This window comes from Odontomachus brunneus, unplaced genomic scaffold (genome assembly GCF_010583005.1).
Source record: "Odontomachus brunneus isolate Ranch 3 - 2012 unplaced genomic scaffold, Obru_v1 Obru_scaffold_195, whole genome shotgun sequence".
Lineage (NCBI taxonomy): Eukaryota > Metazoa > Arthropoda > Insecta > Hymenoptera > Formicidae > Odontomachus > Odontomachus brunneus.
In genome coordinates, this window is record NW_022639645.1 from 191434 (window position 1) to 214353 (window position 22920).

The 22920-nt window shown below is 44.6% G+C and overlaps 2 protein-coding genes across 7 annotated transcripts in view; one reads left to right on the forward strand and one right to left on the reverse strand.

Annotated features, from left to right (window-relative positions):
- The first annotated feature begins 4144 nt into the window (after positions 1–4144).
- On the forward strand, positions 4145–5076 carry LOC116851872 (cytochrome c oxidase copper chaperone). Its single transcript, XM_032831733.1, has 2 exons — positions 4145–4351; positions 4701–5076. Exons 1-2 carry the CDS (start codon positions 4251–4253, stop codon positions 4783–4785), a joined length of 186 nt encoding a protein of 61 aa, XP_032687624.1. The 5' UTR covers positions 4145–4250; the 3' UTR covers positions 4786–5076.
- Positions 5077–5654: 578 nt separating this feature from the next.
- Positions 5655–22920, reverse strand: part of LOC116851871 (zinc finger-containing ubiquitin peptidase 1-like) — a 30568-nt gene continuing 13302 nt past the window's right edge. For 2 of the 6 annotated variants that reach the window (XM_032831727.1, XM_032831728.1), the window contains exons 4-11: positions 11106–11342; positions 9399–9724; positions 9026–9329; positions 8503–8930; positions 8013–8415; positions 7813–7940; positions 7385–7608; positions 5655–7279 (exon numbers count right to left, since the gene is read on the reverse strand). In XM_032831727.1, coding sequence (XP_032687618.1) covers positions 7235–7279; positions 7385–7608; positions 7813–7940; positions 8013–8415; positions 8503–8930; positions 9026–9329; positions 9399–9724; positions 11106–11311 — 2064 coding nt within the window. In that variant the 5' untranslated portion in view covers positions 11312–11342 and the 3' untranslated portion in view covers positions 5655–7234. The other 4 variants (XM_032831731.1, XM_032831730.1, XM_032831726.1 and 1 more) reach the window with 4 other exon arrangements.

A 22920-nucleotide genomic window follows, 5' to 3' on the forward strand; every position in this document is an offset into this window, starting at 1 on the left:
GGTATCTGTGTTATTGATGTCCAGATACATTAATATTTCTACCTTACTTATACTTCAACGATAATATCCGCGTATTTTCAGATCTACTTCTTAAAATATGCACCTAGTTGTTGCGATCTAATTAACACCATATCTCACGACACGTCATCGATCGATCGGCGTACCCGTCGTCAACCGAGTCGATCCTCGACGACGGAATTAATTGCTGCTCCGAAACTAGTTTCGCCGGGAGGATCGCCGACCGCGAAGCCGGCGTTTGTTTTACGGCTTCCCGGATAGCTTTACGACGTAGTGTAGCGGTACGATTTACAGCCATCGGCATAAAAGAGCGCCGTCCCCGGGGCAAACTCGAAAAAGCCGCTCGATCGCACTTCGCGGACGCGAGGTCGCACCTGTCGGAAGGTGCGAAAGCGCGTCGGGAAATCGCGAGTCCGCGAAATCCTCTCCGCGCTCTCACGGACGTCACCGATCGCTAAGTGGTATTCTTATCGCGACGCCGGGTCTTCATTATCGTAAAAAGGAGACCCTGAGTGAGAGAGAGAGAGAGAGAGAGAGAGAAAGAGAGAGAAAGAGAGAGAGGAGAGGTATGACACCGTCGGTGGTAGCAGTCGACAAAGGTACGTTAGTATTCATCCGGCGGAATTATTCCCAGTCGTTCTCCCACTGTCGAGTGTCGGTTTATATTTACGAGAAGAACAACACGGGCCTGCGTCGCGTCGGAAATCGCGTCGTCCTGGGAAAAACCGAAGCCACGCGACTATACGCGGAGCATGCGAAGCGATCCGCTCGATTCACTCTCGCGGTGCGACCACGCGTGCACGCGGACGGTCGATCAATCAATACCGGGACACGCACGATCGATCGCGTGTTGTATTCCGCGCGTGTCTCCTCGCGTAGAGATGCCCGAAATAAATTATCGCCAAGACGCGGTTCCGCGGTTTCCGCGCGCAATAATGCCGGTTCTCTTCGCCTTGAAAATCGCGCGCGCACGCGACTGGAACGGGTAATGGGCCGCTTTAGTTGCAATTGGGTTGCACTTGTCTTTAGAGTGAAGTAAGTATACACCAAGAAAACAAGTGTCTAAGAAATGGAATATATTTATTCAGTGCGTACGAATAACATATTCGCTTGTACTAATATAAAATATTGTTCAAATAAGAAGATATACATTTTTTAAAAATCTTAGCTTTTCATGAAAACAATTGTTCATTCTGTTGAAATAAAAGAACGTGTATTTAAGTAAATATATTATTATTAGTACTTACCTATTTTATATTTATATTTATTTATTAGTACTCACACATATCCTGGATAAATATTTACATTTTTTAGATATTTTTTCTCTCACTGTGTAACAGAATATAAAAGGGAACAAGAACGCTGTTTGCAACTGAAGAATAAGGTCTAACCTAATGATAATTTCTTCAACGCGGTTTGACCGATGCGCGAGATGCTTCTTCCTTGAAAGGGTGTTCTCAATTTTTTGTTTTCGAGGGAAAAGTTCTTTTGTTTTCTCGTTAGGTTGCAAGCTGCGAGACTTTCTACATTCGGTGGCAATCTTGAGCGCAGGCGGGAATTAATGGGCCGCTTTAGTTGCAATTGGGTTGCACTTGTCTTTAGAGTGAAGTAAGTATACACTAAGAAAACAAGTGTCTAAGAAATGGAATATATTTATTCAGTGCGTACGAATAACATATTCGCTTGTACTAATATAAAATATTGTTCAAGTAAGAAGATATACATTTTCTTAAAATCTTAGCTCTTCATGAAAACAATTGTTCATTCTGTTGAAATAAAAGAACGTGTATTTAAGTAAATATATTATTATTAGTACTTACCTATTTTATATTTATATTTATTTATTAGTACTCACACATATCCTGGATAAATATTTACATTTTTTAGATATTTTTTCTCTCACTGTGTAACAGAATATAAAAGGGAACAAGAACGCTGTTTGCAACTGAAGAATAAGCTAACCTAATCTAATGATCTAACCTAATGATAATTTCTTTAACGCGGTTTGATCGATGCGCGAGATGCTCTTTCCTTGAAAGGGTGCTCTCAATTTCTTGTTTTCGAGGGAAAAGTTCTTTTGTTTTCTCGTCAGGTTGCAAGCTGCGAGACTTTCCACATTCGGTGGCAATCTTGAGCGCAGGCGGGAATTAAAGCCGTCTCCGGTTCACCTGTCGCGCGCGCGAGCGGGCGAACGAGCGAGCTCAAGACTACACCTGCTACGTCGTAATCACGCATCGCCCCGACACCATCTGCCCTTCAAGGTTTCGATATCCGATCGGCAGATGCGATAGATTACGAGTGAAAACGCGGTAGCGACGTAGAAAGTTGCGGGCGTCGCGGCAAAAACTCTTCGTGTTTATCAATCAGCTTCCCGACGTCGTTTAATTCTATCGGGCTCGGTTAGTTAGTCGAGCAATTAGTCGTGTGCGCGCTCGTTAAGACCGCGCTGCCTCCTCTTCACTCGTCGGATTCTTCGCACGCTGCATTCAGAGAACCGAGTGGAATTAATTGGATATTAAATGAAAGATGAAGTTGCGCGACATTGATTCGTCTTAGCGTGGATTGTTCTGCAATTGAAAGAAAAATGCCAATGTCTGGCCACGTACTTAATTCTGGAACTTCTTATTGTTTCGGTCTTTATATAAATATTTTAACTTTTAATATAACATACATACATACATATATATATATTCAATACATACATAATTGGGAGCTCAGTAAACTATCAAAATTGAGAATCATTCTGTATGACGGACTTGCCCAATAATTATATTATTAATTATTATTATTAGTTATTAGTATTATTATTATTATTTAATACTCCTAATTACCTTATTAATTATATTATTATTGCATAATCGGTCGGTAACGGCTCTTAATTTTGACAGTTTGGTGAGCTCCCAACGTGTCTAAAACGTTTTGCAATCTACTGTACGTATCCAAATTTTTACCTTACTTTTACATTTTTTAAAGAGTTCAGAAATAACTTTCATCAGTCTCGAGAAAAGAAATAGTTTCGAAAACTATCGAAAAAATTTTTTCGCGCGGAATATTTAAATCACTGATAGAGATATTGTCATTATTCGTGCTGATATTGTCATTATTCGTGTTGACGGAGCTTTGTTGTGGGGTGCACCCAAAGAAGCGAATAATAACTCCGATGTTATTCAAGTCTTGTGTAGATACATCTTGTACTGCGTGCGTAAAGCGTGCGTGCAGGCACGCGAGTATGTTGAAACATACCGAAGGAATTCCGTGAGTGAGAAACTTTCTTTCCGATCGATTCAAGAACAGACATGATAAATACACGATATAATTAGGTAAAAATGGAACTTCGCTAGATATTCGCGCGTCTTGTCGCGTGCTAACTGTGTGCCGGATGTTGTGTGAAACAATTATATAATGTCAATAAATAATAAATATATTTCATGTGTGTATCAAACATCTAATAACACACACAAAAATCAAATTACATCGGTTTCTACTATTTGATATAAATTTTCTATTAGAATACTTGTTTCAAATTTTTTTCAATCTTGACAGTAAAGGTAAAATTTATAAATTTAGTAAAGGTAAAATTTATAAATTTAGTTAAGAACAATCAAAGTGATTTAAATCAAAGTGATTTAAAAGTCTAATCAGCATTGCGCCTATTTTTTTTTTTAATTTTATCTCCATAGTCACGTACCTTCATTATTTCATGTGTGTATCAAGCATCTAATAACACATACAAAAATCAAATTACATCGGTTTCTACTATTTAATATAAATTTTCTTCTAGGATACTTATTTCAAATTTTTTTCAATCTTGACAGTAAAGGTAAAATTTATAAATTTAATTTGGAACAATCAAAGAGTGATTTGAAAGTCTAATCAGCGCATTGCGCCTCTCTATTTTTTAAATTTTATCTCTATAGCCACGTACCTTTATTATTTTCTCTATGTCTTCGCAACCAACAGACTCGTTCCCGTCCGCCGACATAGTACGGAACGAAACCGAAGCTGTCTGCTATGTTATCTACAGAGACGAATTTCTGAGCATGACACTAGAAAGTTCACATATTACGAACACAGCGGCAGCACTATATACATTGTGGTGCGACTGAACGTTACATTAAAGATGCCGACAGGTCGCGCTACTGCGCATACAGCACTTGCGTTTCACACATTGTGGAAATTGTTGCAAATTTTCCGTTGTTTTTCTTGAACCTAGTGTGATATAATTACTAAAAATGGGCAATGAACCGACGAAAGTAGAGGTCAAGGCGGAGGAGAAAAAGAAATTAAAACCTTGCTGCGCTTGCCCTGAAACAAAGAAAGCGAGGGACACATGGTATGTAAATTATAATTCGAGTTATATTTGCACAAATATATTGGTTAGAAATATTGCGGTAATTATCATGACTAGGATACACATATATCAATGGCAATCTCTTTAATTTATATTTTAATATACGATCAATGATTCCACGTACATATATCTTTGATTTTTATACAGAAAAGAAAGACAAAGAATAATGTGACAAGTAGCAATGCATGCAATCAACAACCCACACAACACTATGTCCAAAATCGGAATATAAGACGTTTCTAAGAAATTCTCAAAATGTTAGATGTTGTGTAGGAAATATTGCATCAATAGCTATTGCACCATTGTTATATCTAAATTCCTCTGTTCACAGTATAATAGAAAAAGGCGAGGAAAATTGCGGCGATCTTATAGAAGCGCACAAAGTTTGTATGAGATCTATGGGATTTAATATATAAAATACAATGTGAGAAGGAAGATTATATTACCGTGCAAGGATCCCGCCATGAAGAACAAAGAATCTTGACAACACTCAGGTGATAGGCATTTTGATGTTTACGTAATGCCTTTGTACATTACTCCTAGAATTTGTAGAGATAGTATTGTTTGCATCAAACTAAATGAGTTCCTCATAATGTAGATAAATTCATATTTTTTGTTGCTCTTCTGTCTGTGACACAACAAGATTGTAAAGCAGATTATTGATAAAGTTTATTACTAATAAAAAATAAAATTTATATAATTAATTATTTATTCAGAGTAAATATATCCTCATCAACGCTCTCTTCAGGCAATTTTTTCTCATGTTCTTTGATAGCAGATCTTAATCTTTCATCTCTGAAATGAAGAGACTGGGAATATAAAAGGAGAAGCCATACTGGGAATTCTAACAAAGCATATATTTTAATTTGATGTGTGGCTAATGCGAAGGTTTTTACTTCTTGCATAACAATTCCACAGCTTGGTTTCCCTGAACACTCCAAATAATGAACAGATTCTTAATCGACTTATGGCGAAATTCAGTATTATAACTAATAACCGTCATCGTTTTTGACGTTTCTTTGCGGTCAGTCGTCGTATCGTTATTGCGACGTGGTCCTACTGGGCTGAAAGACAAACTTACATTCGACTGGTGCACCATAATTATCGAAGCTATACAAAACAACGACACGACGTTCACGCGGATTGGGTGGGTGTCGCGTCCGCCATCGAATGGTCGCAAATACATCTTTAACTATAATAATAGATAGATCTTAGAGATATATCAGTACAATTTATGTGTGTGAGAAACATGACAAGATTAATAATAATAAGAATTTAAGTCACGTAATCGTAAAGTGTATAATATAAATAACAAGTAAATGGACTCTGTAGTATTTTTCTTTTTTTTCTTCATCTATCTTCTCATTCACAGCATTGCGTTGGACTTACGAGCTAGGACATAAATGTAGCCTAGAATCGATTGAATAATTAAATAGAATATTTGTAATTAGTATGAAAGTAGTTGTACTTTTTATGTGTGGGCAAGTGAAATACGATATAACGAAGAGAGTGTGCAAATGTGTAATGTGTGTGTGTGTCTGTGTTTTTGTATGTGTATACCGTATGTGTACATATATACATATGTATATATGTATGTATATAAATATATATATATATATATATATATATATATATATATATATATATACACATTTTATATATATATATATATATATATATATATGTATATACATATACATATGTGTGTGTGTGTGTATATGTATGTATACATATATGTATGAAAATGCGATATAGTCACTTTTGCAGACACTCCAGACTCCCATAGAAGCGTTTTTAGCAATCAAAATTCGTCAAAGAATATCTTTCGTATCATTATATAAAATTTGTTGTAATTGTATATATTGTATGGCTCTCGGCACTTTTCATATTGACTAAAAATCGACGTGTTGACGAGAAGTATCCTTCGTCGCGAGTCGCGGAATGTGAAGAACGAGACGAGTGCACTGGGAACACCGCGCGTCGATTCTGGAGCGTTTCCAAGAGTGTGTCCATCGGATTTATGAGTGATCAGCGTTGAATTGATAACAGCATCACAGCTACGAAAAAGTCTCCGAGTTTTCCAAGCATCACAGCTACGAAAAAGTCTCCAATTCGCATTTTTCTTTTTTTCCCAAGCTCTGCCACGACTTTCTCGATGATGATCAATCGATCAGTGCGAGACGATTGGTCGGCTAAGGATTAGCGCAGCCTGTTCGCCGCGGTGAAGATTGAGCAGAACATTTTTTTTGGACAAGAGAAACACGACGATCATTTTTAACAGTATCTTCCTCTCACGGATCTGCCGATCTCTTTCTTCTCTGAACATCTTTTTTTTTATTCTCAAGCACACATAGAGACACACATTCATTTTCCAGAGTTGATAATTCTCGCGGAGATTCATAGAAATTCATCCGCGCGCGCGCGCGTAGTACGACGAACTTTCTTATTCACTTTAAGATATAAGGACTTTCTCCCACGTTTGGGGGTGGGGAGACAGCGAGGAGGGGGCGGCGGAGATTTTACATTAAAATCAAAACGAGTTACATTAAAATCGCTCGAACGGCAGCGCGTCGAAGAGCCTTTTGATATCCGTGCAAGTCAGCTCCGCCCTCGCGGGCTTATTGCGCGGGCATAACGATTTATCAAGGAGTCAGTCCACCATTAACGGCTAGAGAGATGCAAGAATATATTGTTAAATAATATTATCTGCAACTACTACAATGGAGTAAGTCGGCTAGCGGTAGAGAACATAGGACATCGCGGTCACGTAACTCGAAGGATGCCGGACAAGATCGGTTTGAGGCAGTAGTCTATAGTCTTTGCGCTTCGAGGCTCGAGCTCGTTTGCTTCTCGAACCAGCAACTCTCACCTGTCTTGAGGAACACGCATTGATCGTAGAACTTTACTATGCTGAAAAAAGAGAGAGAGAGAGAGAAAGAGAGAGGGAGACACGTGAAAATAGAACGGGCGCTACGCGCGTATCGTCCATAAATAACGGTTTAAAGGTGTTATTACTTGATACTGCGCTTCTGTGTCCATAATGCCGGTTACAGCGACCACTTGGTACTGTCTGGCTTTCATCGCCGCTGTAGACTTCCGCACGAGTCGCATCGCACCGGGCGCGCTGCTTGTGCTGTTGAAATGTGACATTTGCGCCGGACTGTGACTGGGATCTAACACCAACATGATTATGGAGCCGTCCCTCAACTGTTCCACGCCCATTATCGTTCTACTGTGTCCTGAACGGAACGATGGATGCGTTATCTTACCGGGAGAACGATTATAATAATAATCGATCTTGCATTATTCATCGAATGTTCGATTTGCTTCGTTTTCGCGGCGATTGTCGCGTTTTAATTACAACCATCATCCTTTATTGTTATGCCTTATAGGCATAATAATAAGGACGATAACTCGAGAGGTCAATAAGAAGTCCGTTTTACCTTGATGCTGAAGGTAAAGAGGCGGCTTAAAGTCATCGTATTTCTGAAAGTACCGCAGGACCCAGTGGAACAATTCCGGATGGCCACCGTCCGCGCAGGTGGGTCTGTGAAAGTCCACCAGCAGGCACCTGTGTGAGACAGTCGGGGAAAACGGTATGCATCGTATGACTTTGGCAACCGGCCGTGATCATGGAACTTACTTTATCCTCAAACTAGACAGCAGCGTGAATACCTCCGTGGCGCCGATCCACTTCCTGGTGTTGACCAGTTTACCGCCGAGCTGCTCAGCACCCTGGATATCGAAGCCCTGCGCCCACGCCCACTCGATCATCTTCTGCAGCCGGGAGATCGATGGCATCGAAGTGCGCAACGGGCTCTCCGTGGAGCTATTGCTGCCCGCGCCTGAGCTCCACGCCTTGTAAACTAGCTCGTTGTACCCTGTGTGCTGCAAGAGAGACGAGATTAGCATCTGGATGTTCCTGTAACCGCAACCCCAGCCCTTGTCGCCGTAGGTTGACGCGTAATGGTCCACGGTGGAACACATCCAGGTGCTCACTACATTAGTGTATGTGTGACTGACGGCTCGCACTTTCGGGACCAGCCCTGCGCAAAGAAACGAGCAACAACGTCGTGAGTAGTTTTCTTTTCTCTTTTCTAAGTAGAAAAGAATTTCCCTTTAAAATGATTTACCGCGAGTACAAGAACTGCCGTCGTCGATGCCACTACTCTCGGCTACTCGGAGCTCGATCTGCCTCTCAAAGAAGTCGGCCACCGTCATCTCGCCCGCGTACACCGCGCGTTGCATATTGGTGACGCTCTGCTCCCGGAAGTTACCCTGATTGTCCATGCCGTATTGCGCTCTCAGCATCTCGAACTCACGCTGTTCGCGCAGTTTCCTCACCTCTTTCTCTCTTCTCTCCATATCCTTCGCCAGCAACCTATCGGTCGACACGTCCGGCGTCACAGGCGACGGCGTGTTCTTCTTGCTGAAGTGTTCTTCGATGTGTGCCATTAGGTCGTCATTGTTTTTGAACAACGTACTGAGACATACTGGACAGGCGGGTGTGTCGCTACCGATAGTGGCTACGTCGGATTGTGAGGCTGTTCCATTCGCAGGGCTGCAAATTAATCCCAACAGTTGAATATTCGTTTGAGAGCACATAATCGTGGCGCCACTTTGCAGATATCGTGAAGCTGCGGACAAGTTACGTACCTGAGTATATCCTTGTGCTCAATATTAACGTGTAACTCAAGATCAGAAGAATTCGGAAAAGACGTAACGCAAAGTGGGCAGTTGAAGACACCGTCCCGTGACGGCGGTGATTCCGGTGGGAAGGACGGCGAGGTGAGATCAAAGTGTTGGCGATTGATATGCTCTTCCAGCCTGAGCGGACTGTCGGAACTGTAGGGGCACATCGGGCACTCCTGTATTGGAAGTTTTGGGGAAGCGTGCGAGCGCAGCTGTAGATTTAGGCCTGAACGCAACGGTGAACCGTGGCCAGCTGCGCCCTCCAACACTGAACAAAAAGCGAGTGCCGCATGGTTCATTCGTCACACCAAACACAAGCAAGACAACGGTCGCTTACCATTGTTGGCGTTGTTATTATTGTTATTATTATACATATTGGGATTCGCCAATTGGACGTCCGGCTTTCTCGGCGATATTTGTTTTTGCTGCTGTTGCTGTTGCTGCTGCTGTAGATGTTGTTGTTGTTGTTGCTGCTGTTGCTGCTGCTGCTGCTGCTGTTGCTGCTGTTCCTTAACACGCCACCCCAGAGAACTGCCCCAACCGTTCTGCATGTAAGGAGGTCGCAGGGACATCGACGGTGAAACTGCTCTGCACTCGTCGCGTCCGTGGTCGTCCATCAACGAGTCGTCGTCGATGAATGCCATCATATCGTTCTCTGGGGTGCTGGAATGTAACGCGGCGAGGGAAAAAAAGAAGGACGAAAAAGAAAACTGTAAACTGCCCGCACGACCTGCGAACGAGCGATTATCGGACGCCTCGGTTTACGTTTACGAACGAGCGCACGCAGGTGCGAGACGACGAGAGGCAGGACGTTTGCCAACACTGTACTGACTGGTCGCGTTAGTTCCCAGTCGAAAAGACCCTCTCACGTTCCTCGCCGCTCTCCACCTGCCGTTTCCCGCCATTTTCTAAATCAGCTGTTATTCGCACACACATACACACATACACACGGCGCGCGGGTATCTTCGGACGAATTCCGCAGCTTGAATTGTGCACACGTGTTGTGTGACGCGCTATTGATTATATATAGTTCGCTCGTACCGCAGTGACATGCACTTTAAATTAAACCTAGGCGTTAGATGTTCATGTGAACTGCGATAATTCGCGCGTAGGCGTAGACGATGTTAAGTTGTGCCTAACTACGATGCGAAATTATAATTTTATATTAAATGCGGATGAATTTACACGCGAGCGTTACGTGTAAAGATATATTGCGTATGTCGTAAAAATATATTGATATCAATAAAATAAAATATGTGCATAAAAAGCGGGTCTTCTTATTCGAAGTCTTAAATAAGAAGAGAGAAATAAAGATCTTTTTCAATGAAAATACTAAAACTGTATCACGTGACAACAATTTTTACGTGAAACGGTATTCGTTACAACTTTGTAACATTAAATAACGCAATCGATAGCGAATCCGTGTGGGGAGGCGCAATCTTGAAGTTCACGGCGTTACCCTGATTTAGACCGTTCGCCAGTGTAGCGTATCCTGACTCACCGGTCGTGAAATTAAACGGCACGTCGGTAAAGTTACCGGTAATTTACTGGCGGATTGGTAACGTTACACGGTAATTTACTGGTGCCCGGCAATTGCCGGTTAATCTACGGTTGCTAGCCAATTCTACACCGCGAATGTACATTGAATATCTGCAGCTACAGTTGAGCGACACTTTGCAGTCACGTCGATAAATAATAAAATTGGGAATAAAACGAACGAATAAAAATTTTCGCACTCGAATGGAAAGCGATGATATTCATCGGTCAATCTCATGTCCACTATTCTTCGTGCACTTAAAATCTATAGTCCAATTTTTATTAAATTCCTCCGAAAAAAACCAATGCAACTTTCCAGTTTTATCAACTTTCGATAATAGCAAAAGGGAACGGCAGAAACTGGACAAAGTAAAGCGAATCAAAGCGATTTTATTTCCACCGTGCTCTCCCTATCATTATTTTACGTAGGAATGAAAATGTGCAGAAGTGTGAATTACACGGATACACACGGCCCGAGAGAACAGGTCCTCGTGACGGTGAAGCGTACCTTGGGGTCAGATAGTCCAGGTGAGCGCTGTTGACATGTACCAGCATCTCCGTGGGCGAGATCTCGCCGAGGTCGCAGAATGGACAGTTGGCGGCGCCCTGAAGATGATACAGCACCATGTGCGACCGCATCTCCTCGTCGTTGAAGCCCTCCAGGCCGCAGATCTCGCACGTGTAGTTCATCTCCGGCAGTTTGCTGGACGCCATTTTCAGCGTGTCCGGGATAGCGTTGCCGATCCTTCGCCAAAAAAAAAAAATTGCATCGTTCCGCGTTAACACAGAAACACAGCGATCACGGAGCGAGTGATACCGGACACCAGAGGACCTCCCCGTGTCGTATTTACCGCCAAGCGATATCGCGCGCCCGCGCTCCTCGTGGACGTGCGTAGGCGGAGATTAATTCGGAGTTTTCGAGGTTAAATAATGTAGGGAAGGTAACGAGTAACGTAATCCGCCCGCGTAAATATCGTTTACCGACATTCACTGCGGAAGCCTTTAATTACCGGAGATTCATCATATTACCATTAATAATCCCGATGGAAGTGTGAGAGCAACGATCATTACTACCGCGCACAGGCAGCCACGCTCGTTATTTATAATTTGCAATCAATCGCGCGTCTAACATTAAAATTGCAAATGAAAACCGCGAATCGATGTATGAATATTTACGCGACGTTTGGCGTTATCGCGCGTGCCGTATCGCGCTCGCGATTAATATCTTTGTTAAGAGAGAATTACTGTCGCTCCCTCTGTCATCGTAATGACTTCTCTTGTTTCTCTCGATTTGGCCCGTTCGCTTCGTTATTCTTCGTGTCGCTGAGAGCGCGCCTCACAAATGATACACGAGTCACAGATAGGAAACGCTTCCGCGGCATTTCCATCGCGGTCGACGTTCGGCGCGACACGGAACGAGGGTGAGGCCGCGGATTGCGATTATTTCAGGCTCACTTACGCTACACATTCGTGGTAGAGGCACGAGGCGACACTTTACGACGGTTAATTCGACGTAATGCGCGCAATTTCGATTAGCTTCTTCCGGCAATCGATATGACCCCGGCGCGGTGACCGCCGCGTAGTGAACCCCCCGATCTCTGGGTCATTCTCGCGGAACCGGTTCCGGCAGAGTATCGACGTCAAATCGCGCTCGCCCGTTTAACAAAGAGGCTCCGATCGATTAAACTTGCCTTCACGCATCGCCGATGCGACACGCAGCCCGCACATCTGGACGATTCAATGACATTTTTGCGTAAACTCCTGCATGACTTGTCATTCGCGGCGAGGAGCACCGAGCTGCGCCGCTCTGGACCCGATTACAGGTATGACTTTCGACGGCGCGGGAGCACCTCCGTCCCGCCGGATGCTCTCTAATTTTCACCGGACACGGCCGACGCGAATGAACACTTGAGAGCAATTCCGCTGTCGCGACGTGGTTCCATTTTCCCGACATTTCTCAATTCTCCTGGGAGCGCGATCGAACCGAGTGCGCTTCCGTGCATCCCTCCCGCGACCGTGAAACGGGCAGTTGCGACGGCACGTCGGCGGCATAGTAACCGTGGCGAATTGTCGCGCTCCTTCCGATGGCAATTCTTTCTCACAGAATTCCTACCTCTCTTTCACCCTCCCGTTGAAATGAACAGATCGCGACGATTACAGCAGCATCTGATCACGGTGCGCCACTACAACTGACTCCGACCAGCCGCATCACTCAACGTATCGCGCTCGATCTCGACGAGAACAGCGAGAAATCGCGAATCGGGACTGAGATGATGGACATTCTCCATCTCCAAGCACTCTATCATCCCACTTTCACGAAACAACGGTGGTCTGATGTGGCTTCTCTCACCTCACGGCGGTATTCCACCCCGCAGCGGCTCGGCTATCAGCCGTGTCTTTTATGGCTGTATCGCGACGTCGGGGCGGCGAGTCAATCGATGGACTCTCGCCAGCCGAAGGCCAGCAGGAAATCCGCAAGAATCCATAACTCTTTCTTCCTCTTTGGCGCGCGCGAGAGAGCGAACACTTCGATCAGCGATCGGCAACGTCACACGTCACGTCGCATCCACGACGGCGACGACGGCGACAACGACGATCACGAGATCACCACGACCACGATCATCACCACGACGACGACGACGACGACGACGACGACGACGACGACGTCGATGTCGGCGACTCCACGCGTGTAACGTCGCCGCCGTCTCACGGGGCGGAAGGGACCAAGGGGGTGCGTCGCGACTCTTTTTATTTGCTCGCCCCCGACGAAACTAGGCCACCGAGTGACTCGCACGAGAAAACGGCCGCACGTCCGGCCGCCGCTGGGTTGGGTTGACCCATTTCTGGGTTCTCCGGCCAGTTCGGTACGCGCGCACTTGGAAGCCCATCGGGGCTGGCTCGCCAGCTCTCTGAGACACTTGCTCCCTTCCTTCCTTCCTTCCTTCCTTCTTTCTTTCTTCGCGGATCTCTTCCGCTACCTCGTCACTCGCTCGCTCCTTCACTCACTCACCGAACTGTCGGATCGATCATTCGCGTTCCCCTCGTGGTAGGCCCTCGCGCTCGTCCCGCGGTAGCGGGACCGCCGATTCGCCTAACACGCAACCCCGTCGTTCGGCTCCATATGATAGCGCCGCAGTCTTCCTGTTCCTACGTTCTGTCCGTCCGTCCGTACGTACGTACGTACGTGCGGGCGGCTAGCTGCTCTACGCGGAGGGGGTATGTTGTCACCCCCGCGAGAGTCTACCCACTGATCGCGCACCGACAACGCGAGCAACCATCAAGTTCACCCTCGGTGACGCGCTACCAGCGCCGCTGCTAGCACTCTGTCCGTAGTACGCCATCGGTAACGATGCTCGGGCTCCGACTTGCAAGAGGGTGGAGGGTGGCTCGCCGGGGCGCGATACCGGCAGCGGCCAAGCTGCCGCAAGTGCAGCCGCGATAGCAATATTTACGACCGAACATTACTATCTGATCGTTTTCGTTATCAGCTTGACGACTCTTTTATGTCTCCCATATGATATACAGCTGTAAAAGAATCTTTTAAAGAATCTTTTTTGATAATAATAACTAACATTAAAATTTATTCAATGCTGAGAACTATTCTGACCTCGACGTTTAATATCAGGACTTTCGTCATTATTTGCGCTTAAGAACCTATCAATATCAATTAAGGTTGCGTGCTCTACAGCACTCCGCGCGTTTGTATACACGATTAAATAAATTATTAAACTTGGCTTTCTCTCTTTTTCTAGACTGTGTCAAGGTTGAGCCGGAATTGTGTGCAGCTTGTTCGAATCTGGATTCGATGATCGATCATCATTGGATTTAGCTGGACATAGAGACCTCGCGGAATGTGCGATCGCGATCCTTCTACGAATGTTCTCAACGGGACGGTGCGTTACGACACGTGCGGCTACGCACTGTCGTCTCGTCGCCGGGAGCGGCGCTCATTATCGCGCGTTCCTATTCCTTTAATCGCTCTCGCATTGTCTCTCCACGCCCGGGCTTTCCATAATGACAGGTCGGCGCGTGAAGCAGAGAGGTGCGCGCATTATCCAAATTGCAGAATGCAACGCGAACACGCCGATGTGCCGTTGGACGAACCGCACGGTTGGCGCGTCGCCCGTCTTGATGGACGTGCCATTATTTATCCGCGAACGCGTCGCGGCGCCGCCGCGGCGCGAACGAGCGTCGCACCGCAGTGCATCGCGAATGCAAACGATGGCAGCTCGGGATTCCGTTCGCGATCGCGACGTGCGCGACAAATTCACATGGGAAATTCGATTTCTCACGGTGGTGCGCTTCGGCCAGTGTGCGAGCACCTCGGGAGCTCGTTCGCTGACTTCCCGGCTCGTCGCTTCATTGAAATGCAGCCGACGATCAGAGAGCAGGATACCAACGTTCAGCGCACCGTTTGGTCCTTCCTCCTTGTCGATAGCTTTCTCCCATCTCCGTGGAAAATAGACGGAGTGTGACTTGAGGAATTCATTTGAGCTCAATTTCTCGCTTGCTTCCTCACGAAATTTTTCCTCTCTCGCGCGTATATTTCCGTTTATTTCCCAAAATATTCTTTTCCATCCCGGTCGTGGAGTTTCGCGCGTGCTTCTTCCAAAATTCATTGAAAATTACCAAATTACCAAATTTGCCAAATTTATGAAATATGAACGAATTTCGTTCCATTTGCGCGAGAGCGAGAAAAACTTGATCCATAACGACAACGAAGATTTTATGCCGATTTGTAATTCGTGAGGAATTAAAATTTCGCGTCTCACATCCCGCGTGCTAGATGCATACACGACGCGGTCCAATTAGCCGGCGTCTGCACGGAGATAATTAATAACTATTCCGAGTACTTGAGCGAGTTAAATCGAGTCGAGCCGAGGCCCGCGTTGCGGGTCCGTTCCTGGTATTAGATGGCTCCGATACAAAGAATTCCATCGAGATCGTTTGTCTAGAGAGAATAAATAGACGGATGAGAGCGAAGCGAAAGCGGACCGTGAGGAATGTACGAAAAGTTCGCACTGCGACGCCAAGTAATAACGTAAAAGTTTTGGAAAATAAACAATTCGGCACAAATAATAATAAAAGGAATGAGAAAAACGCTGAGGAATTGAAATCAATATGACGAAGGGTCCATCAGAGCCAAGCGCAAATGATGTAGCGCTATAAACAATTATATTTATCTATACTTACATCCGCTGGTGTCAAATATTTGTATTAATATTACATCAATACAAATGGACTTTATTTATTTATTTATTTATTATATAATATTTTGACACACACACACACACACACACACACATACAAATATTTGACACCTAGATTTATGTAAATATAATTGTTTAATGTAATATAATTAAATTGTATAATTTATGTAAATATAATTGTTTTATGTAATATAATTGTTTGATAAATAAAATTGTTTGCAGCGCTACATCATCTGTGCTTGACTCTTATTCACACAAACGACACGAATTATAATCTTTTCTACTAGTTAATTCGCATGAGCTCATTGGATTCCAATATTTTTACGCAAAATTCAATAGTCCTACACTGTAAAAATTGATGTGTTAAATTTAATATTTCATGTGTCCAAAATCATCCACTCTCATTTATATGTAAATTTAACACAAAATTTAACACAAATGTGGTAAAAAGTAACACGTATAATATGTAAAAAATTAACACAAGAATTTAACACTTGAATTTCCGTCAGGAATCACAGTTTGTGTTAAATTGACATATGTATAATGTTAAATTAACTTAAATAAAACGTTACTTTAACATTTGATAGGAGTATTAATCTATGGTTTTGATGAAATGAAAATATTAAATTGACATAATCTATGTCTGACATGTTAAATATGTCAATTTAACACAACCTCTGATTCCTAACGGTATTGAAGTGTTGAATTCTTGTGTTAATTTATTCCATATTATGCGTGTTACTTTTTAACACATTTGTGTTAAATTTACACATAAATAAGAATGAATGATTTGAGACATATGAAATGTGTTAAATTTAACACATCAGTTTTCACAGTGTCGAATAAAGTAACAATAAAGTTGTGTAATAAATAATAAAATAATCCAGCTGAAGAGACACAGTCGCGTCGGTCGCGCATTTGCATGTGCAAGCAACTCGTAGATGCCGCTACGTAGATGCTCGCTCACGTCGTTGGTGCGGAAATAAAGATCCTTATGGTACCTCGATGATATCCCGAGGTTAAACCGGTATGCACTCGCGGCGACGTCGATCGCGTTCGCCGTTTCGGCGATCGGCGAAACTGGTTTCTCCGGAATTGGCGTTCGGATTTTTGGCAAGTCCGACGTGCATCCCGCGGAAATAATTGAAACGTATCTTGGCCCGATTCCTCGCGAATGTCTCTATCGGGCGAACGATGCAGGCAGGAAGCAGTTGAAACGCTGGCGAATCCTGGTCCCGATTGTCGCCGGCAGTCGGTTTCCCGGGAAAGGATGAACGTTATTTCCCATCGATTTAAGAGGTCGCCCTCACGGTTGATTAGCGCGCCGAATAAAAGTTCTCTCGGCCGAATAATTAACTGTTACGGCTCAATCGAGTCGAGCTGGCGCTTTTATTCGGAGTGCAGGCACTGGTGGATCGCTAGGAATCGCATTCCCTCGTGTCCCGATCGTTGATCGCTGCGAGCGAGCCGTCCGATTTGTACGTCGTTACTCATTGTTAATTATCTATGCGCGGCAGGTAGTAGTAGATGTACCGAGATAAGTTGGCCGTCGGTAGCACGGAGGCAGCACGGAGGTCCGTCCGTGCAATGGTCCAGCGGTGTTTGAATATTTATACGATCATGCGCGATTAACATAGCGGACGTGTCGAGAGGACTTCGATCGCGGAACTGGTCGCCGCTTTGCTTCATTGCGCGACTCGAGAGTAGAGAGTAGACTTTGGACTTTAGTATTTATATTTCCATTCCGGTGTGTGCGCGTCTCGTGAGGATGAAGAACACAGTGAGGAAAAAAAAAGGAAACGTCTGAACGTCATTCTCGACGAAAAGAAGATTGCCCGAAGCGAGATATATTCGCGACGCAGCGGAAATCTCGTCGCGGCACGTTTTCTCGCGACGTGGATAAGCGAACGATGCACAGCGTTGCAAAGAGTCTCTTTTTTTATGGAAAAAGCTGTTTTTTATAAAGAAAAACGTAACGTAGAAAGTTTTTCTTCTCGCAAACAAAAAGTATAGTATCTGAAATATGATAAAATATATAAATAATACCAATTTTTTACCAAATATCGACCTGACAGTTGATATACTCTCTTCCCCCTCATTGTCTTAATTGTTCCAAATTTGGCCAGTGACTATAAGAGAACTGTTTCCATATATAATTGTTTCCCGTATATTATTTATGTATATAAAATTTTAGATGAATATATTTTAGATTGAATAGATTTTAAATATCGATTTTTGTTCGTAAAAACGGACACTATGTGCGCGTGGTGAAAAATAAAGAGAAGAGGACGTTGACAGAGGGTAATTAGTCTCGTTCGTAATCGAGAGTCAGGCGGGAGGAGCTATGCATTTTAAACTTAATTTACTTAAAATTAGTGCCCGGTACTTTAGCTCGGTTTGCATAACATCCACCAATTGTGCAACGCGCGCAAATGACACACCACGCCGCCGCTATTTACATCGGCGGTGAAATAACGGCCTTCCCCCCTTTAAAGGGACGGATGAAAGCGACGAAGAGAGACGCCAGATTGAAAGGGGCGAAAGGGAGAGAGAGGGAGAGAGAGAGAAAGAAGGAGAGGGAGATGCCAAGGACCGGTCGTCCGCTGCCCACGTGCGGATTGAAAGCGATTTATCGACGGAATAAATTAATAAATTACAAGCGCTCCGAGAATCCACTCCGATCAGTCAATCAAATATCCAGAGATGACGGCGGACGTGTTTTCGGACACCCGTCGGCCGCTGAGGCATCGATAAAAAAATCGATGCTCCGCCGTGGTCGAAACTACGTACTGAGTGATAAATCAGACGGCGAGCATATCGGAAAATAAAAGGAAGAGACGAGCGCGCGCGCGATGCCGCCCAAACACGTTCGTTGTGGCGCTTAATTATCGTTTAATTACACTCAATTTGGCGCAGCGCGCATTTTCCCGCGATTCAATAATCAGCGGCACTGTGTCGCGATAATACGTGCGTCTCTCATTCAAGTTGAATGTGTACCGTGTTCGCTTAAAATGAATCGGCAAAAACGATTCGGAGATGAATCAGTAAAAGGACTATTTTATCGATGATCAGCGAATATTCACTGATTTTTCGTGAAAATACTTCCACTTTAAAGTAAACATATCTAATCCTAAAAATTCTTATTGTTTTAGTCTATAAATGCGAATATTTGGATTTTTAACATAGAATATATATATATATATATTTTACACTGAAAGTTTAAATATTCGTATTTAAAGACCAAACCAATAAGAATGTCCAGGATTTGGTAGGTGCATAGATACTTTTACCTTACCTACTCGATCTTACATTTCACTGATTTTGATCAGTGAAAGCAAGATTTCACTGCAAAGTCTGTGAATTTATTATACTCTATGCCAAATCCAATTTTTTGGGTTTGTGACAATGGAATTAATGGCTTCCTCATATGCTATGCGTTCAATGACACTACCTATGTTGGCAAAATATATCAAAATGAAAGTAGTTACTACTGACTAATCTTTTCAGCGAGATTTTACTGATTGTAATGCTGTACTTATAAGTGATGAACCACCAGTTACAAGTATAGTATCACAGTGAAGAATACACTGATACACTTTAGGGAGTATGTAGACGTTTCCCGAGCATCATGCGCACACATGCTCATAATAAGTGCGTTAGATCGATGCTACGGAGCATCAACGCAGTTATCAGAAGTGACTTTCGAAGGCAGCTCGATAATCGCGGCGTTATCGGCGGAAGCACGTCTCGGGGTTATCGGCTTTTCCTCCTTCTGAGAATACGATGCCACTCGAAAGCATCGAGTAATGGGCTGCAACGAAGGCTAGATTTATGGGCGCGGACTGATTTTCGTCTGACCTGCGTCGACCGACCGAGTACTTGAAGAGATATTGCAGCCGGAGAACGAATGGTACGGTCAAGTGGTCCATTACGCTCGCTCGTTCGCTCATTCGCGTCCTCCTCCGATTCGGCCCTTCTCGCTCCTCGTATCCTCTCCGCATGCAATTCGAGAATTCTGACTAACGCTCTGGAGAAACTCCGGATAAGTGTCCACGAGGGACAGCAATGTGTAACGACATGTCGTGTACCTAATGCAGCGCGATTGCGCAAAGGCGCACGCCTACGCGTTATGTTAATGTTATCAGAGTATAGTTATCGAGAGGTAAAATGACTTAACGTCCAGAAACTCGCTCCAACGACATTACCGCAAAAATAAACTGACTCACTCGTTCCACATTCAGAGAAAAACACATGATGATGATAATTACACAAGTTTTGTACGTAAAATTAATATACAGTTCGATAATCTATTTTGTAGTTATTGCAACTAAAGCTGAATGGTTATGAGAATTGGACAATAACTATGTCGTTCTCGTAACTACTCAGCTTTAATTGCAATAATTACAATATGGTTTACTAAACTATATACATTAATTCTTTCTATAAAACTCGTACAGTTGTCGCCTATATGGTTCCCACTATCACCATGTATTTTTTGCGAGTGCAATGTGAAAGAAGAGTTCCCTCAGACATTTGCTCCCTGAAATCGTCAAACCTTTACAACCTTCCGTAATTATTTTCGATCATCTGAAACTTCTCAGAAAGTGATTTAAAAACCACGGTGCGACCGCGGCGGGAAAGTATCTCGCGCGCTCAATGGTTCAAAGACATAAAATTTCGCTACTTACGCGCGTAACAAAGGATCGTCGCGACGCGTTTGCGGGTCTCAGTGAAGAGGAGGAGGAGGAGGGACAACGCCGGGGGAGAGAGGAGCGGGAAAAATGTGGGGATGCGTGTGGGTATACGGTCGAAGATGTCACAATAGCGGTTGCACCGCGTGACAACCGCACGCCACGCGTCTCTTCCCACCCACACGCGATTCCACCGTCTCCTTCTCTCCTTCTGTCCCTCTCTCTCTTTCTCGCTGTCTCTCTTCCTCGCGCTCTCGCCCTACGTCGTCGCCCCCGACCGGCCCCCGGCACGACGGGGCCCCGCGGCTCTCCTCGTTTCTTCCTCTCACCCACTCAGTCAGTAAAAAGCTCACTCGGCTCGTAAGTGCCACGAAAAGCTCAGTCGCTCGCGAGCTGCGCTCGAGTGCACACCTCGGTTTCCTGCGAGTGTTACGCGCGCGTCTCCTCGTCATGTAAGGCCTCCGCGTCTGTGAGCTTGCTGATACTTTTTTTTCCTCCTTCTCCCCCTTTTCTTCCTTCTCTTATCTTCTCTTGTATTTTTTTCTCCTTCGTGTAGAGACACGCGTGCGTGCGTACGTCGTGCGTGCGTACGAGCGCGTGTACGGTGGCGGTGAGATGAGGTGAGAACTCGCGGCGCGAGTACCTGTCATCTACGGGGGGCTTCGGAGCGAAGGGGGTGTCTCACACGTGCGCGCTGATAAAATGTGCGGCTCAACGGTGCTGCTGATAACGGCGATCGCGACCATCTTCTCGCCGGTCGTCGCGAATCCCTTCCTCAACGCCGCACAAGGTAATGCATCTTTTATCTCTCTTACACGAGATACACGTAGGTAAAATGAATTAGAATAGATTAAATGGACGATATAGATTGAATTCTGCGATCTCGAGTGAAATAGAGACCAAACGAGATTAACACTTAAGTACTGACAGGAATCTGATAGATTCCCAATGAAATAAAAAAACCTATTGCTGTTTCGCTTTCGCTTAAGCGTGTACACATCGCGTCCGTCAATCTTTTTTTCGGCTCGTAAGATATGAAGTAGCGATAAGAAAAGACGTTTCGCACACTTTCTCAGGTAATTATCAAACTTCGAAATATTTTTGTAAGTCTGTATCAGTGCTTAAGGGTTAAAGCTGAGATCTGAATAATTGGGAGAATGAATTAAAATATATGAGGACGCTAATCCACTTGACGGAGATATAAATTCCTCATTTAGATCTATTTATTTCTGTAAAGGGGAATGCGCGCGCGCTCCGAAGTGTCTTTCGCGCGTTTGATGAGGCGCGCGATGCAAAACCTTTAAAAGCGAAAAACCGTTTGGAGAATGACATGTGGAAGTTCTGATGTAACGATTCGCGATCGACAGTACATTGAATTATCTGCAGAGGCACTCGATTCGATCGTCACGAGCCACGGAGTTCGCATAATACGAAAGCATCATCGATCGCGCCGAGATCGATAAGAGAGACGGTCGTTCCGTCATTCAAGGATGTTCGTAACGATGGCCGGGCGAATTTTTCGAAGCAGCTATTTCGGCTACTTATCACGACGTCAGATGAACCGTGATTATTTTTAAGACCGGCTGGCCCCGATGTCGCGCGCTGCCCGGCGCTTTCGCGGCGCGCAAAAATACGAACCCGGGACAGATTCATTGAACCCTTCCTCGTGAATGTTCGTCATCGCGGCAAGAAGATATCAACGACAACTTCCCGCCATATGTGCGCGTGGTCCTCCTGCTCTTCGTCCTCCTCTCCTATCTACTCCGCTCCTCCGATCTCGTCTCTCGTCTCTCGTCCCTTCGTCGCGCTGATTTTTTCCATGTCTTCGCCTCCGCCACCTCGACTCGCATGGCGATTTTAATGTCTCTCTTCGCCCGTCGCTGGAAATGTCCCTGCAAAGGAACCTGCAGGGCGGGGGGAGACCCGGGAAAAAACTTTTTTGCCGCGATTCGAGTGGAGTGCGCGCGAGGCCGGGAGTGCTCGAGTTCTCACGGGTCGTCGCGCCACAAAAAGCTCAGTTTCCTTCCGCGATGACCGCGGCATTCCTCTGGTGGCCCAATAAAGACGGTCCGATTTTTATCTCTCTCGTGCGCTCAATCGAGGTATTCGACCTGCAATAGCACGTTAATTGCCTTCGTGCAGAAATAATATAATAATCTCACAGAGTTCCCTCTGACGTTGAGATCACGAAGAAGAGATTGAGAATTCGCTCGAGGCGCACTTAAAATCCAAAGAATAGCTCCACTTGTCGCGAGACGAGTCGGCGTTACAATCATCGCCGATAGATATGCAAAGCAAGGCGGGATAATATGAATATTAACCGCGCGTCGCGTGCGTCTTCGCATTTCGCTACGATAATAAATAGCGGGTGGAAAGAGAGAGAGAGAGAGAGAGAGAGAGAGAGAGAGAGAGAGAGAGAGAG